Raw genomic sequence first — 16,245 nt, forward strand, 5'->3', positions numbered from 1 at the left:
ACATAAGAAATAATTGAGAATTGTGTTGTATTGATTGTGATTGCTTTTTTTTTTTTTTTTTTTTTTTGGTTCCAGTGCCTCTTAAAAGTTCAGGCTGCTGAATATGCATGTACTCAGAGATATCCTGGAGGGGAAACAGTGAAGAGTCACTTACTTACTCCCTGTAAAGGGCACATCCCTACTTGGGGCCCCTCAGGAAGGTCTGAGGATGTCAGGCTAGGGAGAGGACTATGTTCTGAGAATAATGTGTTTCTGCAATCCTGACTTCTGAAACTGTGTGAAAGGCCAGTTGGGGTAAGGAGGTACCTACATATTTGAAATAAGAGGTCTCAATTTTCATTCTGCTGCAGATCAGTCTTATTGACATGACACTAAACCAAGAGTGTTAGTCAAGTTAAATATAAATATGGAATAATTTCTGTTTGCTCAAAAATTCTATCCTTAGTACTAACTGGTTTGCATTTTCTGAGTGAGCTAATTTGTTTTGTTTCTATAAGTAATTTTTAAATATAAATATTCATATGTATTTTTTGATTATTTTTCTAACCTCAAACTGTTCAACTAAAGATATTCTTTATTTTTTTTAAGGATTTATTTTATTTGTTTGGAAGGCAGAGTTATAGAGAGAGTGAGAGAGAGAGATCTTACATCTACTGGTACATTCCCCAGATGGTCACAGTGGTCTGACATAGACTGAAGCCAAGAGCCTGAAACTCCATCAGGGTCTCCCACATGTGTGCAGGGACCAAGCACATGAGCCAGCTTCCTCTGCTCTCCTAGGTGCATTAGCAGGGAGTTAGATTAGAGTGGAGCAGCCTGGGCTTGAACCAGCGCTCATATGGGATGCCTGGCGACTTAACCCACTGTGTCATAGCCACCAGCCCAGGCTAATCTTTTAAAGTACCTCTTCATCTGCCTCCTTCTCCTCCAAAAAGAATCCAGTGCTACCTACTTCTATGATTCCAGCCTGGTCTTGTAGCGAACAGCTGTTTAAGCACAGTGTTTATAACTATTTTCCAGAAATACCTTAAAGGGGAGTCTTTGGTTGGGTGGAAAGTAGTTAGAAGACCCGTGACAACATCAGTTATAGAAGCCATAATCCTGTTACTTTATTGCTTTTTGTTTCAACTATACTTTAAATTTGAGGGACTATAATACCAGGTTTTTTTTTTTTTTTTTTGGTGAAGTCCCATCTGTATGCAGATACCTTCACACAGCCTACTTGGGATCTAGTTAAGCAAATAAAGAGTAATAAAAGTGAACAGCTAAACATAAAATGACTTCCATTTTTCCTAACACATAAATGTGAAGTGTGTGGAATAAGGTTTCTGTTTATAATCTCCAAGAGGGTAGAAGCTTATTTTTTGTTTTATTTATGCAAATATTAACAAATTAGAAATTGTAAAATAGCTTTATAATTTGCATTTCTGGGGGAAAATTCACTCTGCAAAAGGAAGAAGAGGATTTTCACAATGGAATTTCAATTGATGATCAAACTCTAGGTTTATAAAGTGCTGATTTATTTACCTGTCAGTTGTCTCCAGCTCAGATGGATTACACAGTAGCCTACATTGTTGGTTTTAGGAAGCCTAGAACTGTTTCTCAGCAAAAATGTCTGTCTCATTATTAATTGCTGAAATTTATCATTAGCTTTCCATTCCTCTTACTAACTGCTGTTTCCCCCTTTTGTCTTTTAATGTTACTGAAAAGGTAGTCATACATTTAGTTACTAACAACAGTATAGGTTCTTCACTATTACACTGTCATAGCAGTTTTGTTGATAGGAAATTCACATAACAAAAAATTGACCTCTTTAAAATATACAGTTTCATAGTATTTAGTACATGTATGCAACTATCAATCACCATTATTTGATTTTAGAAAATTTTTATTACCCCAAAAGAGCCTTAGACGACACCTGTTAGCAGCCGCTGCCCATCTCCTCTTCCTAGCCTGTCACCACTAGTCTGCTTTCTCTCTTTATGAGATTTGCTTATTCTAGACATTTAGAATACAGGGAATTATACAGTATATGACTTTTTGTGATTTTTTTTTTTTATTTAATGTAATGCTTTCAAGTTTTGTCCATGTCACAGCATCTATCAGTACTTTGTTCCTTTTCATTGCCAAATAATATCCCATGGAGTAGATGGAACCTGTTTTTTATCCCCTCAGCACTTGATGGTTGTCTGGGTTGTTTCTACTTTTTGGTCATCATGGATAGTGCTGTTATTATCATTTGTTACCAATTTTTGTGTCAACACATGGTTTGAGTTCTTCTGGCTATATTCATAGCTGGATCATTTTGAGGGTACAAAATTATTTTCAAAGTAGCTGTGTATTTTCTATTTCTAATAGCAATGTATGAGGGTACCAGTTTGTTCACATTCTTACCAACACTTCTTGTTGTCTTTTTTTTTAAAGACATACTAGTGAGTGTAGGGTGGTATCTCCTGTGGTCTTCATTCACATTTCCCTAATGGCTAGTGACTTTGCTCATCTTTTCATGTGCTAATGGATATTTGTATACATTTTAGAGAAATGTCTATTTGAGCCCTTTGCCCATTTTTTAACTTGGGTTCTTTGTCTTTTTGTTATTAAGTTGTAAAAGATATTTATATATCGTGGATTATGGGTATGACAACAACCAGTCTGTTGCCAGATAGATTATTTGCAAATATTTTCTCCTATTTTGTGGGTGGTCTTTTCAGTATCAGTTGTGTCCTTTGAAACATAAAAGTTTTGAATTTTGAAGAAGTTCAGTTTACTCCTATGTTTATTTGGCTAGTTGTGTTTTTGCTATCCTATCTAAGAAGCCATTGCCTAATCTAAGATCATGAAGATTTGCCCCTCTGTTTTCTAGTTTTAGCTCTTACATTAGGCTTATGGTTCATTTTGAGTTAATTTTTATACATGGTATCAAACAGGGGATCCAGCTTCATTATTTTGCATGTAGATAGCCAGTTTTCTAAGCATCATTTGTTAAGAAGACTATTCATTCTCTCCTTTATTAAATGGTCTCAGCACTCTTGTTAAATGCCAGTTGCTCATAAATACAAGAGTCTAGTTAAGGGTTCTCCATTCTATTCCATTGATTCCTATGTCTATCCTTCTGCCTGTGTCCCCAACTTAACTCCTGTAGCTCTTTCGTAGGTTTTGAAATTGAGAGTATGATTCCTCCCTCTTTGTTCTTTTCAAGATTATTTTGGCAATTGTATATTCCTTTAACTCCCATATAAATTTCAGAAGAACCTTGTCAATTTCTGTCAAAAAAAAAAAATCCAGCTTGAATTTTGAGAGATGGTCAAATTTATGTCAGCCTAAGAAATGCTGTCATCTTAACAATATTGTCATGTGCCCTGCAACTCTGCTGGTCTTGTTTGTTACTTCTAATAGTTTTGTAGTGGGTTCCTTAGTACTTTCTATTTACAAAACCAAGTCATCTGCAAATAAAGAGTTCTGTATCTGACAAAATCATCCTTCAAGATGAAGGAGAAATTAAGATATTCTCAGATAATCAAAAACTGAGACAATTTATTGCTAGCTGGTGAATTTAGGCAAGAAAATGTAATAAAGCATGCAAATTGAAAAGGAAGAAGCAAAACTATATGTGTAGATGACATTATTTTGCATATAGAAAATCCTAAGGAATCCTATAAAACTATTATAAGTAATTAATGAGTTCAGAACAGTTGCAAGTTACAAGAGCAATATAGAAAAATCAAATGTACTTCTACACAGGAGCCATGAACAATCTGAACACAAAATGAAGATATAAATTTTAGAAGAAGCTTGTCAGTTTCTTCAATGAAAAATACCTAGACCCATCTTGGTTTCAGCCTTGTGAATGTGTTATCCCATTAGCTTCTGGCCTCCATGGTTCCTGATGAGAAACTCACTGTTAATCTTATTGAATATTCCTTGATCAGTCATGTCTCACACTACATTCAATATTCTCTTCATCTTCAGGCAGTTTGAGTTTGCTCAGGATGTGTCTAGCTTTGGAGATCCTTGAGCTTGTTTTGCTTGGAGTTCATAGAACTTTTCGGATCTATTAGGTTAATACTTTTCATTAAATTTGAGAAGCTTTTGATCATTATTTCTTTGAATATTCTCTTTCCTCTCCTTCTAGGACTTATGCTCCTATCCCCATGTTGTTCTTTGGTGCCTTTGCTCATCGCTCTTCATTCTTTTTCCTTTCCATCCCTCAGACTGGGCATCTCAATTGACCAACTTGCAAGTTCACTTATTCTTTCTTTTACTTACTCAAATTTGCTACCCTAGTGATTTTTTAAAATTTTGGTCATTTTATCTTCCAATCCCAGAATTTCTGTTTGGTTCATTTGAAAAACAATTTATTTTTTATTGATTTTTAAAATTTTATACAACATCATTCTCTTAGATTCCTTTAATTTTTCAACAAGCTTTATATCTTTTTACATATTTATAATACTTAATTTAAACTCTTTGCCAGTAAAACAACATCTGAGCTTCCTCAAGGACTGTTTCTATTAAGCATTGTATTTTCTGTGTATGGACTATACTTTCGTATTCTGTTGTACATCTGACTTTTTTGTTGAGAACTGGATATTTTAAGCACTGGAATATGACAGCCCTGAAAATCAGATTCCCACCTTCCTCAAAGTTTGTTGTTTGCAGCAACTGTTGTGGCTGCTGCTCCCTGTTTCCTTAATGACTTTTCTGGGCCAATTCTGTAACATCTTTATCTTTATCTTTGTCCTGTGCAGCCTCTGACATTAGCTGAGTGATCTGCTAATGATCAGACAGAGCTAACCTTAAATCCCTTGCACCTGTCAGCCCTCGTTGCCACACACGAGGAACTCTGCATGTACGTCGGGGCACAGCTTCAGTGCTCTGCAAAGCATTTGTAACTCAGCTTTGCCTCACTCACTGCTATGTGAGTCCCAAGACCAGCCAGAGGTGAAGCAGGGCCTTCTGAAGTCTTTCCTGGCCACGTGTCTAGCTCTGCACATGGAAATGGGCTTCTAGAGTCCCGGGAATAGGTCACAACTTTTCAAAGTCCTCTGTAGACCTCTTATGTCATAGATTTTTTTTTTTTTTTTTTTTTTTTTTTTGGCCAACTTGTTTTTACCTCATCAGTATTACAGCCTCAGACATCTGTGATGCTAAACATTCGCCACTGACTGTTTACAACAATCCCCCTGGGGATATGGCTGCTTACGCTGAGTGAGCCCTGAAGCAGGTCCAACAAAGACAAGTACTGTGGTGTAACTCCTAGGGAGCTGCCAGGCAAGTCAGAGAGTGACCGTTCTCTGAGAATGGGCCTTTTTAAGAACCTCTGAATCGGTACTTCCTGCATCAGCGGTGGCTAGGCTCCTGGTTTTCACAGCTCCTTTAGTTTCAAGCCTTTTGTTTTTTAAGGCTACCATGGAGTTGAGCAGAAGGGATCTGGAATGTTCAAGTTGAAGTGCCATTAAAGCCCACTGTTCAGACTGAGTTTTGACCATTTTTCTTGAATAAACACTCCTTAGATTGTTGTGAACCTTTGAATATTTTCCAACGTTTTGAAAAATTTTTGACTAATTTTTTTTGTCACAGATGTCATTGTTCTTATGGAGAAATGTACGTTCAAAGGTCCTTATAACGTCATTTCTCTTTATTTTTATAAGTTTTTTAAAAAATTTATTTGAAAGGAAAACCAGAGAAAGAGAGACAGAGAGATCTGCCATCTACTGGTTGACTCCTCAAGTGCCTGCAACAGCCAGGGCCTGGGCCAGGCTGAAGCCAGGAACCAAGAACACCATCTGGTTCTCCTGTGTGGTTGACAGGAACTGGAGTACTTGAACCATGACTACTGCCTCCCAGGGTGTACGTTAGTAGGAAGTTGGCTTGGAGGCAGAGGTGGAACTCAACGTGAGCCCTCTGATACGGAATGCGTACCCTGAGCGGGGTTTAACCTGCATCACCATGCCAGTTGACCCACATGTTTCTTTATTTTAGATCAATATTTTGCCTTGGGACAGATTAGAGGCCCAGGAAAATACCTAGTATCCAATGAAGAGTGCACAATGAGATTGAGTTGGGATAAAGAGGCTCTACAGAAAGGGCCTGGAGATAAATTTTTCCTGCTTACATTTCTTTATTTAATTTTCTGTGGTAGCAGTGTAACACATGAATAATCATGGAAGCATACCTAGGTGGAGCCTATAGCCTTTCTTAATTTACACAGTGTTCTGTGAAGCTGTACCACGTAACTTTCCACCCAACAGCAGATGATGATAGGACATCACATATTGAAGGCAGATACTAGGACAACTGACAGTGAAACTGAGAGTTAAATAGTAAAAGTACACATAGCAATTGTGGGTGCCAATGTAGCATGCTAGAGTACTCAGTGTTCCGGGCTATAGCTACTTCAAAGTGGAAATGTTAATTTGTCCTCCGCATTTTTTTTTGCTTTTCAATAGAGATAATGCCTAATATATTAGAACACTGTCTATCAAGAATCAATAAAATATTTAAGGTTTGATGTATACAGATACATACTTTAATTACCTGGAGCATTCCTGACCAGGAAATACCATATATCCAAATGGTGTTGCTAATGGGATATTGCTAGTTTATTGGAGAAAAAATGTGTTGAGAAAAAAGATCTTACATTAACCCACCGCAATTCATTGTCGTAGTCTGCCTGCCACTGCTGTAACTGAATAATGATAAGCAGCAGAAGCTTACTCGGTTCACTGTTCCAGAGGCTGGACATCCACGACTGAGCGGCCTCTTTGGTTAGGGCCTTCTTGCCGGGTCCTCACACAAAGGAAGGCCAAGCAAGCATATGAGACAGAGGGAGGGAATGGGGCTGGACCTGCCCTTTTATCAGGAGTCCACTCCTGTGACAAGTGACCCACTCCACCCAAGAGGGAGAGCCTCATGACCTGATCACCTCCAAAGGCCACACCTTTCTGGACCACCACAAGGGCAATGACGTTTCAGCAGGAGCTTTGGGGGAGGGGACACGTTTGACTATTACATCCATCATGGTGGTGCCCACATCTTACAAGCCGAGGAAGCCAAGAGTCCTATGCCTGCACGTGAAGACGCAGGAAGAAGGATGCTGCTCCTCAGAAGCAGAGAGTGGGACCCCAGGGCAGCAATACTCCTGCGCTCACTGCCTGTGCTCCAAGTCCTGTAAGAAGTCAGCACCAGTAACACCTCTGCCTCCAGAGCAAACGCGATGTGGATTTGTTGCTGAAGGGACTCTTCTTAGTCTAATAAGCGCATAAGGTGCTGAAGACTTGACTGACCACTTCAAAATAAGTGCCAGGCAGAAACCTGTGTGCTTTTAGGGGGCATCAGGATGATGGATCACTAAACGTGCAAGCGTGGAGCACAAGGAGGCAGAGAGAGGACTGTGGACACTATCTCAGCAGAAGCAGTGGAGTAGGAATCCCAAGGTGACGGTGAGGAGTCATCCCCGAGGAGCCTGCTTTCAAAAAAGCCACTCACAGCCTGGGTACCATTCGCTGCATCATCACGGCTGTTTTGATGACAGCGTCTCAGAGGTCAAGGGTCTGCTTGCAGTAAAAGGAGAGTGAAGTTGTAATGGTTTACGGTGCCATGCAGCAGAGATAAAAGACTTGCTCTGAAGGTCTGCATCGCATCCTGCACTTTGTTAAAAATCTGTAGTGCAGGCCGTGGTCTGCGAAGGTGGAGGAGATCCAGGATTCTAAAGACTGCCATCAAATCAAAGGCTGTTCTACAGAGCTGAAAACACACGGGGACCAGCATTTTCCACCATAAAAGGGAACATCATTCCAAGAAAGAAGAGGAGGGGAGTACCTGGAGGTACTCCAGTTGTTCCAGCAGGTGACTGGTATTGCAAGTATTCACAGCGTGAGTTACTAGGTGTCAGGTTGACAGTTGGCCAAAATACTCAGTAGTATCTTCCTGGGTCTTTTTTTTTTTTAAGAGTATTTGTTTGAGAAGTAGAGTTACAGAGAGAGAGAAGGAGAGACAGAGAGATACTCCATCCGCTGGTTCACTCCCCAAATGGCTGCAATGACTGGGGCTAGACCAGGCTGAAACCAAGAGCCAGGAGCTTCATTCAGGTCTCCCACTTGGGTGCAGGGGCACAAGGAGGACTTGAGCCCTCCTCCACTGCTTTCCCAAGTACATTAGCATGGAGGTAGATCAGACATGGAGCAACTAGGACTCAAACTGGTACATATATTGGATGTAGACGCCACAGGCCACTGCTTTAACCCTCTGAGCCACAGTGCCGGCCCCTCCTGGACAATTTTTAAAAAATATTCTTTGATTCAAGTCCAGAATGCTAAAAATGAAGAAAGTGTTTAAGATGACTAGACTTGGGGCCAGAGCTGTGGTGCAGTAGGAGGAGCCTCATATGGGCTCCAGTTTGTGTCTCAGCTGCTCCTCCCAATCTAGCTCTTTGCTTATAGCCTGGGAAAGCAGTGGAAGATGGCCCAAGTGCTTGGGACCCTGCACCCACATGGGAGACACAGAAGAGGCTCCTGGCTCCTGGCTTCATCATTGGCTCAGCTCAGGCCACTGCGGCCATTTGGGGAGTGAACCAATGGATGGAAGACTTTTCTTTCTGTCTTTCCCTCTCTCTGTTTGTAACTCTGCTTCTCAAATAAATAAATAAAATCTTTTTTAAAAAAAGTCATTATGCCATTTAAAAAAAAAAAAAAGATGGCCAGCCTTCATTTGAATTATATGTCCTCACATAGAACCTGTGCTGAAAAGGAGTGCAAAGGACTGATACACTGATATTCCTGGATAAGAATGTAAATCCCAACTAGATATTCACATATGTAAATATTTCTATAGGTACTTCCGTACTTTTCCGTGCATGTCTTTTCATTAGTGTTTGATAAAGTTACTATTAGAATACAAATAGTCTGATACAAATGCAGTTAGCCATTTGGATACTAAAAGTGTGCTGTTTCTTTATTGCAGTGTGCTGGCAGGTTACAATGGTACCATCTTTGCGTATGGGCAGACCGGCAGTGGAAAGACGTTCACTATCACGGGCGGGGCTGAGCGTTACAGCGACAGAGGCATTATCCCAAGGACACTGTCATACATCTTTGAGCAGTTACAAAAGGTATGAAACCAAGTTTATTTTCTATTTGATGTATCCGGCATAAATTGGCTGGGAACACATTATTGTGACATTTTAATATTCAGGTTGAGCATCTTTATTTCAGAAATCAAAAATCAAAAATCTCAAGGGCTCCAAAATCTAAAATTATTTGAGTACAGGCATAACAACTCAAGTGGGAGAGTCCTCATCTGATCTCATGTGATAGAGCACAGTCAGAATGCAGGCAGATAAAATTACTTTTCGGCTATGTGCATAGGTGTATGTGAAACATAGATTAATTTCATATTTAGGCTTGAGTTCTACCTCTACCATATCTCATTAAATATACACAAATATTCCAGAATCCAAAACACTTTGAAATCCAGAATACTTCTGATTCCCAAGTACTTGAGATAAGGAAACCCCAGCTTTTATTATATGCAAGCGAGGAAGTATTACTGTGTTAGAACTCTGACCTTTATTTTTAAAGCAATTTTGGGATGAAGAAGTGGAAATTAAGGAGGTGCTATTCACTATTTATTTATTTGTTTATTTTTGTTTGAAAGGCAGAGTGAAAGAGAGAGAAAAAGTGAGAGTGAGAGATTGAGATTTGCTATCTGCTGGTTCACTTCCCAAATGGCCACAATAGCTGGGGCTGGGCCAAGCCAAAGCCAGGAACCAGGGACTCCATCAGGTCTCCCATGTGGGTGGCAGGGGCCCAAGCACTTAGTCCATCATTTGGGGCTTTCCCAGGCGCATGAACAGAGAGGATTGGGAGTGGAGCAGTCAGGACTCAAACCAGTGCTCTGATAGGGGATGCCATGTAGCAAGCTGCAGCTTCACCCACCGTGCCCCAACACTGGCCCTGAGGTGCTGCACCTCGAAAGGCTGGTAGTTCAGCACAGGCTCAAAGGGAGCTCCTCTGACATACCCAGAGAAGTTAAAAGAGCAGATAACAACGCTGTCTTGTATTCCTCATCCAGAAACTGGATTGTCCATGAACTAAAACAGACCTTTCTCTAAGCTACTAAAGTACCGAGTATGATAATGCAATTGTTACTTTTTCACACTTTCATAGAATCCTAGGGGAATTTACCAGAGTACAAATCTTATTCAAGAATATTGTTATAAAGAGGATTGTCCTATCTACAAGGTTACCGCAAAATGTCGTGAGAGATGGTATTAAAAGACAGGTATAGTTCGTTGCAAAAATGTTTGTAGTTCATAGTTTTTTTTTTTTCTTAATATGCTTGGATGAACTTTTTGAAGACCTAATATATTATATGTGTCATTTGATTGAGTGCTTCCAAGTGTATTTAATACAACATACAATTTAACTAACAAGGTAGCTATCCAGATCCTCATTTGTAGTTGGAAAAAAAAACGGAGCCTAAAATTCAGTATTTTGCTTTGAGTCCATGTCTTTTAAGTAGCTGATCTAGAATTCTGCTACAGATCTGTCTGATAATAACCTCTGTGCTTTTTTTTATTGAAGATTTATTTATTTACTTGAAAGTCAGAGTTACAGATAGAGGAGAGGCAGAGATAGAGAGAGAGAGAGGTCTTCATTCCACTGGTTCACCTCCCAATTGGCAGCAACAGCTGGAGCTGCGCCAATCCAAAGCCAGGAGCCAGGTGCTTCCTCCTGGTCTCCCATGGGGTGCAGGGCCCAAGCACTTGGTTCATCTTCTACTGTTTTCCCACTCCATAGCAGAGAGCTGGGTCAGAAGCTGAGCTACCAGGTCTCGAACCAAGGCCCATGTGGGATGCCGGCGCTTCAAGCTAGGGCGTTAACCCACTCCGCCACAGCGCTGGCCCCGTCCTCTGTGCCTTTTAATTACTGCATATACTGCCTCTTGTACTTCACAGGGGCCTTATTTTGTTGGTTAAATGAGTCCCTTAGGTTCTGTGGGTTTGTTTTCTCCTTTGTGCAAGTAGGGATAGAATTGTACTAGAAGTTCTCCAGTCTCCCTACTAGTTACAACAGTTCCTTGGCTGTATTAATTCTGTATAACAAATGTCCTAACTGGGTCAATGTAAAGTCACTCCAAATTTTCTCAGCTGTATGCTGTTTGCATTTTGAGTTGCAAAGATGAGAAGAAATTGCTGAGATCTGCATAATTCTAATTGCCGTCCATAAAGTAGCAATTATCCATTAGTTCAGCTCATCTCTCACTAGCTCAAGCATACCAGCTCTGCATGCCAGAAAATTCAGAGAAGAAAGGGTTGAGTGTAGTGTGTATGTGAGGTCCAAAGTGCTGCTTCTCAGTTGCTCATTTATTTCTGATATTACTCATTTTGTGTTGTTCGCACATTTCATAAACCGCTTCCAATAGTTTTTGTTGCTGTGGTGTAATGCCTTGGAAAGATCATGGCAGTTGGTGTAGGCTGACCTGGTTCTGAGAAAGTCTGCTACTTACACATAACATGTGGCCTTGGAATGCTTACTTACTGCTTTACTCCTGCAGAGGCACTGAGAGGCTGAGCATACTGTATTTAAAGATATTGTCCAGTTCTTCACACAATATATGCTTAATGCCTGATAGTTATTGTTGGTGTCCATAAGCTCCTATATGCAAGTGGCCAAACAGTCTCTCCCTCATTGCAGAGAATGCTTTGAAACCCTCAGAACAAGTGAAGCCAGTTTCCCTGATTAAGTTAAGCAGAATAAACAAATCCTCTCCCGGTGGGAAATATTTTTTTGTCCTGTTTTAGAATTTCCTCTATGGCTAGCAAAGTACAGCTCTGGGAGTCTGAGTATCTCCCGAGTCCTTCCCATCTGTTTAGGCCCGTTGTTTTCGATCTGTTTGTCATTGACATTACTGGAAGCCCCATTTCTTTTTTTTTTTTTAAAGATTATTTATTTATTTGAGAGGTAGAGTTATAGACAGTGAGAGGTAGAAACAGAGAGAGAGGTCTTTCATCTGCTGGTTCACTCCCCAGATGGCCGCAACGGCCGGAGCTGCACTGATCCAAAGCCAGGAGCCAGGAGCTTCTTCTGGACCTCCCACTTGAGTATAGGGGCCCAAGGACTTGGACCATCTTCTACTGCTTTCCCAGGCCACAGCAGAGAGCTGGATGGGAAGAGGAGCAGCCAGGACTAGAACTAGTGCCCGTATGGGATGCCAGCACCTCAGGTGGAGGATTAACCTACGATGCCTCAGTGCAGGCCCCTGGAAGCCCCTTTTCACTCTGAATGATCCTAAATAACTTCCTGGATCTGGAGAGAGCCCACTGGGCCAGTTGATAGCCAGACGAGCTCTTTGTAAACGGAGAGATTTCCAGGATGGGGCACAACGCTTTCATTATGATCAAACTGCACTACAGTGAAAAAAAGGCAGAAGCCTGGAAGTGCGTCATGAAGTCTGTCGGCCTTGTGTAGCTGGAAAATGCAGACTGCAGCTTGGTTAGCACAGAGGGCCACGTGCAGCCCTCCAGAACTCTCCCGGAAAACATCTGACTTCCACAGTCTTCACATCACGATAAACCGAGAGCCCTGTGTGTGCTGCCTCCTGAAATGCCCTGAGTGTGACAGGAGCACATTTTCACTGATTTCAAGAGAGAATCGAGTCCACTTATTTTAGAAATCACTGCTCATTATTTTTGCGTATGGTGAGGTTCAGACTTGTTTGGGGGCAGGAGAGCAGGCTGTCTGCAGGAAACATGTGTGTTACATTACAGTCTGGCATTCCTAAACTCTGAAAAGAAGTAACAAGGAAAGGTAGCCTGCAACATAGCTCGGTGCATTTTAAGTGTGTTTTCCAATAAAAATCCAGGAAATGCAAAAACTACAGGAGCCAAAATCATTATCCCTATCATCTCAGGGCAGCAGACCTGCCATTTTTCTGACTTTTTATGATTTATTCTAATTCCTGGAAGAAGAGTTTCTCTGCTACAGACAAACCTACAAGTTCGCTATTATCTTTTCTTTTCTTTTCTTTTCTTTCCTTTTCTTTTCTTTTCTTTTCTTTTCTTTTCTTTTCTTTTCTTTTCTTTTCTTTTCTTTTCTCTCCTTTCTTTTCCTTTCCTTTCCTTTCCTTTCCTTTCCTTTCCTTTCCTTTCCTTTCCTTTCCTTTCCTTTCCTTTCCTTTCTTTTCTTTCCCTTTTATACTCACATACTGAATTCTCCACTTGGAGTCTTGTAGAAATAATAAAAATTTTAAAAACATCCAAAACAACAGCAACAGCAATAGCATTAGCAGCAGTAGCAATGATCCAATGGAACCTGTTACGGACCACATATTTTTGTTAAGATTTTAAATGCAGAATCTTACTTCTCTGTCACAACAGTTCTTCAAGATCAGGGCCATTATCCCCTGGACTATTGTCATGGGGAAACAATTGAGAATAAAGGTGCAGGAACCCTCAGTTATAAATGGTAGATTCAGGGGCCAGCATCGTGGTAAAGCCACTGCCTGCATCACTGGCATCCCATATGAGCCCCGGTTGGAGTCCCAGCTGCTCCACTTCCAGTCTAACTCCCTACGAATGCACTTGGGAAAGCAATGGAAGATGGTCCAAATGCTTGGGCCCCTGCAGCCATGTGGGAGACCCAGAGGAAGCTCCTTGCTCCTGACTTCAGCCTGGCCCAGCCCTGGCTGCTGGGGCCATTTGAGGAATGAACCAGTGGATGAAAGATATCTCTCTGTCTTTCTACCCCCCTTCCCTCCCTCTCTGTATCTCTGCCTTTCAAATAAACAATAAATCTTTAAAAATAAATAATTAAAAATAAATAGTAGATTCAGTGACATTGTTATGCTGTAACTGGTTAAGTTGTCACCTATAATGCCAGCATACCATATGGTTGCCAGTTTGAGTCCTGGCTACTCCACTTCCAATCCAGCTCCCTGCTAATGGAGAAAAAGCAACAGAAGATGATCCAAGTGTTTGGCCTCTGCCATCACGTGAGAGAACCAGATAGGGTTCCAGGCTCCTGGCTTTGGCCTGGCCATTGAGGCTATTTGGGGAGTGAACCAGTGGATGGAAGATCTCTCTCTCCCTCTTTATTTCTCCATTTCTCTCTTTCTCTCTCTCTCTCTCTTTCTTTTTCTCTCCCTCTCTCTCTGTGACTTTGCCTTTCAAATAAATTAATTTTAAAAATAATAAGTAGTAAATTCACACAGCTCTGTCATGATTCTAAAAGGAGCTCAGACCTATATGCTAAAATCTCCAACTGTAATATTTTGGCAGTGTTCAGGTAAGTTTTAGAAATATGCTTGTTTGGGCCGGTGCCGCAGCTCAATAGGCTAATCCTCTGCCTCGGGTTCTAGTCCTGGTCAGGGGTTCGGATTCTGTCCTGGTTGCTCCTCTTCCAGGCCAACTCTCTGCTGTGGCCCAGGAAGGCAGTGGAGGATGGCCCAAGTCCTTGGGCCCTGCACCCGTATGGGAGACCGGGGAGGAAGCACCTGGCTCCTGGCTTCGGATCAGCTTAGCATGCCGGCTGCAACACGCCAGCCGTGGCGGCCACTTTGGGGGCTAATCAACGGAAAAAAGGAAGACCTTTTTCTCTGTCTCTCTCTCTCTCTCACTGTCTAATTCTGTCTGTCAAAAAAAAAAATATGCTTGTTTAGAGACTGTTGCTGAAGAATCCTCTAGGGCCTATCATGTACTGGGAGATTCTCCCAGAGAAGTGCAGAGTGTTGACCATGGAACACTTTGTTCCAGAAATATTTTGTGGAATGTTTAGGAAATACTGGATTAGACTAACAGCCACCCAAATTCTGTCCAGTGTTTGTAGTTTGTAATACCTGTGCTAAGCCAAGCTAAAACCAGAAGAATTAGGTTGAAATGCAGCCTCACCAACTACCATGCTAATGTGATCAAACAGGCCATTTGTTAAGATAAGCATTTGCGTCAGCCCCATTGCAGGATTTCCAGCATGTGGTTGAAATTCGCTTGGCAAAGATTCCGTTCATGTTGTCACCTTCATAGAGGACTGGAACATGAAAGTTCAGCTCTAGCCTGGACCTCCCGTTGTAGCCGTGTGCTGGCTCAGACTTAACTTCTCATTTGTTGTTTTGATAGGCAGGATTGTGGTGTCTTTATTTGGATACTTGAGCCACTTCAGGTCCAAAGAATCATGCTAATTTTAACCTAAACAACATGCATGGATTTATTATTCAACTTCCTCTCTTTACTAGGTATGAAAAATGAGGCTGTGCATGGTAAGGGCTCATAGCTGACTGGATAAGGATTCTAGTTTTTGATTTGCAGGTCACTGTTCTCTCTCTGGTCCTCTCTCCTTTTGAACAACACCTGTTAAGTGGGTTGTCTTAGACATGGCTGAGAGTCAGGCAAGAAGGTCATCCTAAGCAAATCCTCCCTGTTAGGACCCACTCTGACAACCTGGTAGCCTCTTGCCACAAAACACAGATATGTTTACCTATTATGAGAAGCAAACACATAGTCGCAGAATTGGTAGTATTTGCATTTTTGAGAAGAACAAGAAGAAAGGACAAATATGTGACTTTTTTTGTATTGAAAATTGAACTTGGAGTCTTTTTTTTTTTTTTTTTTTTGGACAGGCAGAGTGGACAGTGAGTGAGAGAGAGACAGAGAGAAAGGTCTTCCTTTGCCGTTGGTTCACCCTCCAATGGCCGCCGTGGCCAGGGCGCTACGGCCGGCGCACCGCGCTGATCCGATGGCAGGAGCCAGGTACTTATCCTGGTCTCCCAGGTGGGTGCAGGGCCCAAGTACTTGGGCCATCCTCCACTGCACTCCCTGGCCACAGCAGAGAGCTGGCCTGGAAGAGGGGCAACCGGGACAAAAATCCAGCGCCCCGACCGGGACTAGAACCTGGTGTGCTGGCGCTGCAAGGCGGAGGATTAGCCTAGTGAGCCGCGGCGCCGGCCATGGAGTCTTCTTATGAGCAGAAAAACTTCCCTGCTTTATTCTACCTCAGAGGGAAGGAGATCTGTGGTATGTGTGGGGTTTTGGTCTATTGTCAGAACTGAGACCAGGACGGCCATCTGGACTCTTAGTCTCATTACACTGATGCCCGTGTCACTACATTTCAGCAGTGACCCACAGACGATACTTCCCCATGTCCCCGATTGGCTTACTTGCACTAGGAAATACAATACAACAAGTGAGGAGTAGGCCATGAACTATTAATGTCTGCTGCTAAAATGACTGATCTAAGTTATTTTCTGACCCCT

At 41.7% G+C, this 16,245-nt stretch overlaps 1 protein-coding gene across 6 annotated transcripts in view; it reads left to right on the forward strand.

Annotated features, from left to right (window-relative positions):
* Positions 1 to 16,245, forward strand: part of KIF6 (kinesin family member 6) — a 440,562-nt gene that overhangs the window by 78,726 nt on the left and 345,591 nt on the right. For all 6 annotated transcript variants that reach the window (XM_070074112.2, XM_051854771.3, XM_008262871.5 and 3 more), the window contains one exon: positions 8,962 to 9,109. Coding sequence is in view for 5 of the 6 variants with exons in the window: in XM_051854771.3 (XP_051710731.3) it covers positions 8,962 to 9,109 (148 nt within the window). In the remaining variant the exon portion in view is untranslated. The remainder of the gene's footprint in view (positions 1 to 8,961; positions 9,110 to 16,245) is intronic.

The sequence above is a fragment of the Oryctolagus cuniculus genome, chromosome 5 (assembly GCF_051225735.1).
Source record: "Oryctolagus cuniculus isolate XC-2025 breed Fujian yellow rabbit chromosome 5, ASM5122573v1, whole genome shotgun sequence".
In the NCBI taxonomy this organism is placed as follows: domain Eukaryota; kingdom Metazoa; phylum Chordata; class Mammalia; order Lagomorpha; family Leporidae; genus Oryctolagus; species Oryctolagus cuniculus.